Raw genomic sequence first — 10,206 nt, 5'->3', positions numbered from 1 at the left:
TTTTAGAGAATTTTTTATATTTAATATGTACCAAATAAAAGTAAACATGTTAGGAAGTATATTGAAAGTGTCAGTAGCACAGTGGTAAAATACCTTACCATTTGACCAACCAACCTGGGTTCGAATCCAGAGGTCTACATATTTTTAATTTCAAATCATGTAAAACGACGTCGTTTTACATCATTTGAAAACGACGTCGTTTCACTTTACGCCAACAATAAACGACGTCAAATATTTCTGTTAAATTTGTTGACGGCGTGCTAAATTGGCAAGTCAGCGAAAACATTGTTAATTAATTTTTAAGTCAATGAAAATTTGGTGTTTTTTTGGTGAGCCCAAAAATTTATGTTTCTTTTGGCAATTCGTACAAAGTTGAGGTTTCTTTTGGCTGAATTCTCATTTTTATATATGTTTTTAATGCTTTTTTTACTTGCCCACAGTTCAATTTATTACCTCATTAAAGTTTTTTTGACATGCAATGGCATCGTTTGATTTTTTAAACCTTCTATTTGACCTGAAAACACTCCAACAATTTGTTGCATCATCAACTGACTACATGAAAGAAAATGTGATTATTTGGGTCTTGTTTGGGTTGGGATGTGATATTTTAGTATATATTAAACTAGGGGCACGTCCGCGCTTTACACTGTTGTTAAATATGATTTTTTTAGATTATGTAATTATATAGCCGTCTTAATTTTTTAAAGATATAGTTTTGTGGAGCACTTTGTTAATTGGAAATGCACAATTTGGATTTGGAGAAGAAGCTCTCACATTTATCAAGAAAATGAAAAGTTCAGGCATGGAACCAAAACCATGTAACCTTTCTCGGTTTTCTTATTACATGTAATCATGTTGGGTTGGTGGAAGCTGACTTGATCATTCATGCAAAGTAAACACGGGAATGCACCGACAAAAGAACATTTCTCTTGCCTAGTCGACTTGCTAGCTCGTGATGGAAATTTAGATGAAGCTGATAAATTCATCAATGAAAAGAAGTTGGAACCTGATGTAGTCGTGTGGAAGACTCTACTCTATGTCTGTAAAAATCAAGGAAATATTGATCTTACTCAAAAAGTTGTGCATATCATTCCAAAGATCGATCCTTTTTAACTCTACAATTCATGTACTGCTTTGTGGCATACATACTTCTTCTGGAACTTAGGAAGATTCTGCGTTGTTGAGGAGCTCGATGAAAATACATGATGTTAAAAAGCTTCGGGGACAGAGCTGGATTGAAGTTACCGGTAAAATACATATGTTCATTCTTCGGTTAGGACGTTCTTAGCATGGGCAGGCCCGTCTCAAACATAAATTGGGTCATGTGCTAGAAAAATTTTGAGGTCCATTTTTTCATACAATTTTTTTTTAAAAAAAATTAGGGCCCTAAGCTTAGCTGAAAAAAGTCAAAAAATGAAATGGGCCCTGTCCAAATGCACCTCCAGCGGCCAGAGCCGGGCCTGAGCATGGGTTCAATTTAATGTCAAAATTGCCTGGTAATACCCTTTTTCCGTAATAAAGTTTAGTTCATGTGATTTTTTTGTATTCAGCTCTGTAACATTTTAAGCTTTGTAATAGGTTAGATGCATCATGCATATATTCTTCGCTGAGGACATTCTTCATTCTGAGAGGAGTGACATATATACAGTCCGGAGATGCTTTATGAGTGTAAGCTGCAACACAATAAAAGACCTCAGTTAATCCACTATAGCGGATAAACAAACTTTCTTCTCTTATGGTAACATTAGAGGCCTTTTGTGAAATGTGTAGAACCTAAAATTTACACTAAGTATTTGATAGTGATCGGGAGCTTGATCTAGGGAAGACAAAAGATGTAGGCAACAATATCTTTAGAACACAACGATGTTAACAGTTTCTAGTAGGCAAAAATGGACTTTATTGATGAATAGGATCGAATACAATAAGTTGCCAGAAGATTTCTTTGCTAGGGACTCTTCTGCGGCGAACGGTGCGGATGACGTGACGAAATGCTCGAGTGGTCAGTTCGAGGATGGAGAATTCGACATCGAAGAGTAGCTTTAGGGGTTTTTTGTTTATGTTTTCCCTTTTCGCTTTTGTTGCTTTATTTATCATTTATTAATAAAGAGTGGATCGTGAGTCCCGATTTGTTTTGTTGTTATTTTTGAGTTCGTGCAAGACCGATCTTTTGGGGCTGTGAGTCGATCTGCTGTAGATACTTTTATCGACTGTTTTGGTGTAACAAAAGATTTTGTTATCTAGCTTTGTCGCGCTTGTTGGCGGAGTTGGCCGCAACCGAAGGCTTGATCAAGGTCTTGGTTTTTGGTCAATTGTGATGGTTTTGCGATTTGTAGGTATAGGGAGTCTGATATGCTCGAGCTGCGATATCTAAGAACTGTATTAAGATGTTGGATTTTGTTTTATTACAGACTTATGAAAAGAAGACAGTTTTTGTATTGTCGTGTTGTTGTTTCCCGGGTGCTGCGGTATGCTTACTTCGAGCTTTTGTAGTTGGAGGGTGACTGGACTCGTGTCGTGAGTTACCTACGTACTCTCAACGAGGGATCAAGTCATGATGTAGTTCGATTTTTTTCCCTGAGACAGGGTCTGTTGGTCGGTGGTTCGTGTACATGGGTACGTTTGTTGTTGGTTTTGGCCGCTCGGCTAGGGGTGTTGCTCGATGTCTTTGAAGCTTGCGAGGTAGCATGTTCTGGAGCTCTCACCAAGCTCGGTCGCTACGTAGCGACCAGGCACGTACACGGCTCGGTCGCTACGTAGCGATCGAGCACGTACACGGCTTGTCGTTATGTAGCGATCGAGCTATTCCAAAACGTCGATACGACACGAATCCATGCATTCTCTCGTCTACTCTTTAATGCTATCTCCCGTAGGCCATGGCTAAACAATTCTTTGTTTCTCATCACTTGAAGTCATCAATCAAACTTTACGATAAAAACCGCGTGGAGTTCATTTTTATCGAAGAAACCGTAACAAACGTTTCGAGTCAAAGATGCCCCAAAGAGACCTAAAACGCAGCTCAAAGCCCACTTACGATTTCTTAACCGAAAACCCATAAGCCTTATGACGGTTTATGCTTGGTTCGTAAGGCAAGATAAATGTCAAGTTTCCGCGGATAAATGTGAAGTTTCCAAAGATAACCACGAAGATCGGGAAAATCGGAATATCTCCATTTTTGAGCTATGACGGCTTAAGGGCGGAAAGGGAGAACCTAAAACCGACTTTGGAGGAGTATATAGGGAGTCCTAGGCGAGATGGACAAGGGAGAACTTTTTACACAACAAACTTAGCACTTTGAACAGTTTAGGCAATTTTTCGTTTTTGTTATTCGAGCTGCGACTTAATTAGGTTTAGCAGCTTTAGGCTTTTAGAACTAGGATTCGCCGACAGCTCTCGTATGAGTTGCAGCTTTCTCTCTGCTCCATTGGAAGATACAAAATAATCAAATCTCTGAACACTTCATCCATGGAGATCGGCTCAAACCCCACAAAGCTTTTACCTTTATTAATCATCACTACTATGTTCATCTTCTTCCTCTGTTGTTGTCATGCGATGGTTGCCGATGAAGATGACATAAGATGCTTACGAGGAACCCAGACCTTTATCACTGATCCTCAGGGAGTTCTTAAATCATGGAACTTTGCAAACATCACTCTTGGGTTCCTCTGCAATTTTGTCTTGTTGGAACAATAAGGAGAACATAGTAGACAAAGAGAAAGAGAAGTATATTAACGTAAGGAGGAATTAGTAGCCATAAGCTTGCTCAAGTTTCTTTGTCTCAGAAGCCTTTGGTTAAGGTTAGACATGGGGATTTGATGGCTGCACCTAATGGTTTCAGTTCTGAGAACATTATCTTTTACACTAGGACATGGACAACGTATAAGGCGCTTCTTCTTGATGGTTCGGCACTTGCGGTGAAGCACTTGTGGGAGCTGCATCACCTAACTTAGCGCCACTTCTTGGCTTCTTCTTTGTGGAAGAAGTTAAGCTTCTTCTTTATAACTAAATGTCTAATGAGTCGCTGCACATGTCACCATGGATGTAGCCATCCTATGAAGAGACCTTGAACTATAGTATCAATTTAGTCCACTCTCGTTAGCTGTCATATGAATGAGGTCTTCAGGTATCCGTCTTGATATATAATTAAGAGATTGATATGCTTATTGTCCTAGTGTGGACCTCTGCTAGTTTTTTATAATTTATAACAAGGTGAATGAATCATGGGTTAAAACATAAGTATTTTATTGTGGATACTTAACTTAAGCGCCAAATGTGTCAACCCAATTTCGATCTAACCAAATGTAAACCGGCAAGCATCATATAAACCGAGTAAAAACCGGTTGGTTCATCGAGACTGTTGTTATCCACAATAAGAATCCACGTGTCTTCTTCAAGCCCTCCCTCTCCTTCCATGCTTCCGCCATTTCACCGAGAGAAGAAACCTCTTCCGGGTGAGAAAACTCGTCTTTCAAAAAAAAACCTCTCTTCATCTAATAACTTACTGAGCAAGCCGTTAATCTCAAATCTCCAAGCAACTCCACAGACTTCGAAAATGAACCTCGCAATCCCCAATCCCAACTCCCACCACCTCTCCTTCCTCATCCAGAACCCCACCTTCACCGGAAACCGCAGATTCTCCAGCAACCCCAACCGCCTCAGCTTCCTCTCCGCCGCGAAAAAGCCCTCCTCCGTCGCCAAAATCAACGCGAAGACGAAGGATCTCGTCCTCGGGAACCCCTCCGTATCCGTCGAGAAGGGGAAGTACAGCTACGACGTCGAATCGCTAATCAACAAACTCAGCAGCCTCCCGCCGCGCGGCAGCATCGCTCGGTGCCTCGACATATTCAAAAACAAGCTCTCCCTCAACGACTTCGCGCTCGTCTTCAAGGAGTTCGCCGGCCGCGGCGACTGGCAGAGGTCCCTCCGCCTCTTCAAGTACATGCAGCGGCAGATCTGGTGCAAGCCCAACGAGCACATCTACACCATCATGATCTCGCTGCTGGGAAGAGAAGGCTTGCTCGACAAGTGCCTCGAGGTGTTCGACGAAATGCCTAGCCAAGGCGTCGCGAGGAGCGTGTTCTCTTACACGGCGTTGATTAACGCTTACGGTAGAAACGGACGTTACGAGACGTCTCTCGAGCTTCTCGAGAGGATGAAGAGCGAGAAGATATCGCCTAGTATATTGACTTATAACACTGTGATAAATGCTTGTGCTAGAGGGGGTTTGGATTGGGAAGGGTTGTTAGGTTTGTTTGCGGAGATGAGACATGAAGGGATACAACCTGATATCGTGACTTACAACACGCTGCTTGGCGCTTGTGCTATTAGAGGATTGGGGGATGAGTCTGAGATGGTGTTTAGGACGATGAATGACGGTGGGATTGTTCCGGATTTAACGACTTACAGTCATCTCGTTGAGACGTTTGGGAAGCTGGGGAGGTTAGAGAAAGTTTCTGATTTATTAAGTGAGATGGCTTCAGGGGGGAGTTTGCCGGATATCACTTCTTACAATGTGTTGTTGGAGGCGTATGCTAAGTCTGGTTCTATTAAGGAGGCGATGGGGGTGTTCCATCAGATGCAGGCGGCAGGGTGTACGCCTAACGCGAATACGTATAGTGTTTTGCTGAATTTGTTTGGACAGAGTGGGAGGTATGATGATGTTCGGCAGCTTTTTCTCGAGATGAAATCTAGCAATACGGATCCTGATGCCGCTACGTACAACATTTTGATAGATGTTTTTGGGGAAGGTGGGTATTTCAAGGAGGTGGTGACTTTGTTCCATGACATGGTGGAGGAGAATATTGAACCTGATATGGAGACATACGAGGGTATTATATTTGCTTGTGGGAAGGGAGGATTACACGAAGATGCGAGGAAGATTTTGCAGTATATGACGGCTAAGGATGTGGTGCCAAGTTCCAAGGCGTACACTGGGGTTATTGAAGCGTTTGGGCAGGTTGCTTTGTATGAAGAAGCGATTGTTGCTTTTAACACTATGCATGAAGTGGGAAGCAATCCAAGTATTGAGACGTTCCACTCGCTGTTGTATTCTTTTGCAAGGGGAGGACTGTTCAAGGAGTCGGAGGTGATTTTGTCTAGGTTGGTGGATTCTGGTATTCCCAGGAACAGAGATACCTTCAATGCGACAATAGAAGCCTACAAGCAAGGAGGCAAATTTGAAGAGGCCGTGAAGACATATGTAGATATGGAGAAGTCAAGATGTGATCCTGATGAAAGGACGCTTGAGGCTGTTTTGAATGTGTATTCTTGTGCAAGACTTGTTGATGAGTGCAGGGAGCAGTTCGAGGAGATGAAAGCTTCTGATATATTACCCAGTATCATGTGCTACTGTATGATGTTGTCTGTTTATGGAAAAACGGAGAGGTTAGTGCCTTCACCAGTATGACGCTCTATCTTATGTTGTCTTTTGTGTTCCTACATGGCCAGGCATGGGAGAGACATGCCACTGTAACATAGCACCCTTGTTGCTTTTCTTGCAACTAACTTGCGTTTTCCACTTTTTTGTTTTCAGGTGGGACGATGCCAATGAGTTACTGGAGGAGATGCTTTCAAACAGAGTATCAAATATTCATCAAGTTATCGGGCAAATGATCAAGGGAGATTATGATGATGATTCAAATTGGCAGATAGTGGAATATGTCTTAGACAAACTCAGTTCAGAAGGATGTGGTTTGGGAATAAGGTTCTACAATGCTCTTCTAGATGCTTTGTGGTGGCTGGGCCAGAAAGAGCGAGCTGCAAGGGTACTCAATGAGGCAACAAAACGTGGAATTTTCCCTGAGTTATTCCGGAGAAACAAACTTGTGTGGTCTGTTGATGTGCATAGGTAGGTTAAGATCCCTACGCTGGCTTCGTTGGTTGAGTACCAGTCAATCTAATTCTTGGTTCTCAATGTTCTGCAGAATGTCAGAGGGCGGAATGTACACGGCGCTATCTGTTTGGCTAAATGATCTAAGTGATATGCTTGTAAAGGGACAGGATCTGCCTCAACTGGCTGTTGTTGTTTCAGTGTAAGTACTTTGATGTTGGCTAGCGCATTGCAGGATGCTTCCTTCTGTAACTTATTTTACTTTCTGAATTTAGCAGACGGGGACAATTGGAGAAAAGCTCTGCTGCAAGAGAATCTCCCATCACGAAAGCTGCTTTCTCCTTCTTGCAGGATAATGTCTCGTCGTCGTTTTCCTTCACGGGATGGAACGGAGGTCGCATTATGTGCCAACGATCTCAGCTCAAGCAGTTGCTGTCTACTCAAGAACCAACTTCAGAAGAGTCCCAAAAAAGTAACCTAGTCGCTTTAACAAACTCGCCAATCTTTTCTGCTGGAACAAGAACTTCAACAAGCAGTGACACGAACCAAAGCGGCGGTAACTCTTCCCCGAGAAGAACTAAGATGAAAAAAGAACTAGCAGGAAGCCCAGCTTAACCCGGTGGGCGTAATTTCCAGCAACCAAAGGCCTCTTCTGTCTTTCTCGATCTTGACTGGTTGGTGAAAACCGTGCTTCTAGTCATTCACCTGCACTTCACGTCCATGCTAATATGTTGTCGTGCCAAACAGTAGTGTCAGCCTCTGATAGACAGAAGAGTCCATATAGGAAGAAGATAAGTGGTTGTCTTAGTTTATATGCAGAAGTGATTGCTACAAAATGTAAAAGTACGTAGCAAACTATACTTTTGATGGAATTGTTAGTCAGATCCATGATTTTGCAGCCATAGTATGTTTTTCTTTCATGTCTTTCTGGTTACTACTGTGAAGCTAAATGCTGTTGTAATGTATCAAAGATCTAGTGTTTGCTTGTCACATCTGTGATGGTCTGTCACTATCTCCAAATCTAACTTATTACACACCATGACCAAGTTGGAACACAACAACTCCACCCAAGATAAAGAATTAACTAGTTGCTGTGCAAGATTCTCCGTCTGTGTGATTCATCTGCTTTCTTTCTGATTTAGGCAAGTCACAACAGGCTTCTCATCCGAAATGGTAAAAAAAGAAGAAAAATAAAGGAGAAAGGAAAGCTCTTCTTTAGTGCTTTACACACTACTCTTAGGTCTGCACTTTGTGTGCATAAAAATAATGGTGTCTTTGCTTTCTATCCGATGCTAGTGCCTCCTGTGTTTTTGCTGTCTTCCAAAACTATTTACCAAAATTATCTGTATAGTTTTTAGTTTTTTTTCCCCTATAAATCTCAAAAAATAAACAACATTATATTATTGTGATCATTTCGTTTATCCTAACATTCTTTAAGTATCACCTCTTTAGTTAATGTTGCAAACTTGCAGTTGTGAATGATCAATGAATGATGATCAAACACCTTATGATGCTCTTGATGTTTATAGTCAAATTAGGTCCAAACACCATTTTAGAAATTAATCTTACAATCAACTAAACTATCAAAAAAATTTAGTTAGATGAAATAATGTTTGTTATATTTGTACTCTGTATAGGTTATTTATAAATTCAGAAAGGATTTACCTGTCTCCAAGGTCAAGGATTTACCTGTCTCCAAGGTCTTTTTAGAGATCTACTCAAGGATAGACAAGATATAGTTGTTTATAAAATAAAGTACTAGGTTGTAGCTGTAACTTGATATTATAAGAGTAGAGAGTACAGAATCATTTCAGAAGCTTACTATTTTTCTAACATCAAGTTGCATGCGCTTAGGAAGGGACATTGAGTTGACCAGATTCGTATAGTACAATTACAACCCTACATTTTTATCATAAATAATTTACAAGGGTAATATATTACATAAAAAGTTGCATATTGTAACATTTTTTGATACATACAATAAGATATCCTGAGCCAAAAGAATAGCTGGAGACCTTAATAAACCTATGATATCTAGTCAGCAACGAAATAAAAAAAGTCTATCCGAACGAAAAATGGGTAGAGAGACAGGCAGGTTAAGATAGAATGATAACACAGACGAATAGTAATTCTACACGTGTCATATTATTCCATCACCAGCAACTACAACATGCAATAATTTAAGAAATAAGCACGTGGTTTTTGGCTTATAAAAGGCAAAGCACAGACTCAACACCACCACCACTCCATCTCCATTACCATTATTTGCTTTGTACTTTGGATTCCTTAACGCTGTAAGAAGGAAAACACCACCAGCTCCGGGGTAATAACATGGCGGATGGTAGTAGTTGTTCGTCGGATTCAGGCTGCATCAGTAGAGAGATCATGCTGTTTGGTGTCAGGGTGGTTCTTGATCCGATGAGAAAGAGTGTGAGTTTGAACAACTTGTCTGAGTACGAGCAGACGGAGGAGATCCCAAAGATCATCATCGCCGAGGATGAAAAGAACAAAACCTCCTCTGGTTACGCCTCCGCGGACGACGCTGTTCCGATCTCTTCTAGCCGAGAGAGGAAACGAGGTACTGTCTTAGATTTAGATGTAACTAAACATGCTTTTGTCAAAGACAAAAAAAAAGAAGAAAACATGCTTTTGTCTGATTATATTGATTAGAGATTTGTCTTAATGTTGACTTTTGTCTTGTTTTTTTGAAACAGGAGTTCCATGGACAGAGGAAGAGCACAAGCTGTTCTTGCTTGGGCTGAAGAAAGTAGGGAAAGGAGATTGGAAAGGAATATCTAAAAACTTTGTCAAGAGCAGGACGTCTACGCAAGTAGCTAGTCACGCTCAGAAATACTTCCTCCGGCGAAGTAATCTCAACCGTCGCCGGCGAAGATCTAGCCTCTTTGACATGACAACTGACACGGTAACGTCTCTACTGATTAAGTCAGCTGTTTGGCCTTAATATAAATTGTTAGTTTAAAAAAAAAACTTAATTAAAGAAGTATTGAAGATAGAGAATCTATATATGGGTGACTATTGGTTAATAAAACATTAAGCATAACAAACAAACATTGATTTGTTTGATCATCAGGTCATGCCCATGGAAAAAGATCAGATGCTTATGCATGAGAACATGTCACAACCATCTTCTCTTGTACCTGAGATCAAGATACACCCGGTTATGCAAATCTTTCCTGAGTTCCCGGTACCAACATCTGGTGATAATGCATCAAGGAACCATCTGGTTCCATTTACTTTTCAAGCAAGGCCTGAACCCATCTCTCTCAGCCTCACACTAGCCTCATCTAATCTTAATGACCCGTCTTCCTCAAGGCACTCAGCATTCAACACGATTGGAGTTGCTTAGAGAAACCCCCCCC

At 41.0% G+C, this 10,206-nt stretch overlaps 2 protein-coding genes across 3 annotated transcripts; both read left to right on the top strand.

The window, feature by feature from the left end:
• The first annotated feature begins 4,400 nt into the window (after positions 1-4,400).
• On the top strand, positions 4,401-7,816 carry LOC106298197 (pentatricopeptide repeat-containing protein At1g74850, chloroplastic). Of its 2 annotated transcripts, none has more exons than XM_013734275.1 (4): positions 4,401-6,381; positions 6,530-6,844; positions 6,921-7,028; positions 7,105-7,816. In XM_013734275.1, exons 1-4 carry the CDS (start codon positions 4,409-4,411, stop codon positions 7,439-7,441), a joined length of 2,733 nt encoding a protein of 910 aa, XP_013589729.1. In that variant the 5' UTR covers positions 4,401-4,408; the 3' UTR covers positions 7,442-7,816. The 2 variants fall into 2 exon arrangements, with proteins under 2 accessions (XP_013589729.1, XP_013589728.1); XM_013734274.1 differs by having other exon boundaries at positions 7,102-7,816.
• Positions 7,817-9,053: 1,237 nt separating this feature from the next.
• On the top strand, positions 9,054-10,200 carry LOC106298209 (transcription factor MYB1R1). The gene is made up of 3 exons (XM_013734288.1): positions 9,054-9,404; positions 9,541-9,749; positions 9,918-10,200. Exons 1-3 carry the CDS (start codon positions 9,158-9,160, stop codon positions 10,191-10,193), a joined length of 732 nt encoding a protein of 243 aa, XP_013589742.1. The 5' UTR covers positions 9,054-9,157; the 3' UTR covers positions 10,194-10,200.
• The last annotated feature ends 6 nt before the right edge of the window (positions 10,201-10,206 follow it).

Source organism: Brassica oleracea, chromosome C6, assembly GCF_000695525.1.
Source record: "Brassica oleracea var. oleracea cultivar TO1000 chromosome C6, BOL, whole genome shotgun sequence".
NCBI lineage: Eukaryota > Viridiplantae > Streptophyta > Magnoliopsida > Brassicales > Brassicaceae > Brassica > Brassica oleracea.
This window is presented reverse-complemented; position numbering and strand designations above follow the sequence as displayed.

What these genes read in the sequence shown, in the direction of transcription:
- LOC106298197 (XM_013734274.1), top strand. Translation starts at nt 4,409, where the DNA reads ATGCTTCCGCCATTTCACCGAGAGAAGAAACCTCTTCCGGGTGAGAAA. An exon ending in GTTTATGGAAAAACGGAGAG is followed by an intron (nt 6,382 to 6,529) that starts GTTAGTGCCTTC and finishes TTTTGTTTTCAG; the next exon opens with GTGGGACGATGCCAATGAGT. An exon ending in CTGGCTGTTGTTGTTTCAGT is followed by an intron (nt 7,029 to 7,101) that starts GTAAGTACTTTG and finishes TTCTGAATTTAG; the next exon opens with CAGACGGGGACAATTGGAGA.
- LOC106298209 (XM_013734288.1), top strand. Translation starts at nt 9,158, where the DNA reads ATGGCGGATGGTAGTAGTTGTTCGTCGGATTCAGGCTGCATCAGTAGA. An exon ending in TAGCCGAGAGAGGAAACGAG is followed by an intron (nt 9,405 to 9,540) that starts GTACTGTCTTAG and finishes TTTTTGAAACAG; the next exon opens with GAGTTCCATGGACAGAGGAA. An exon ending in TTGACATGACAACTGACACG is followed by an intron (nt 9,750 to 9,917) that starts GTAACGTCTCTA and finishes TTTGATCATCAG; the next exon opens with GTCATGCCCATGGAAAAAGA.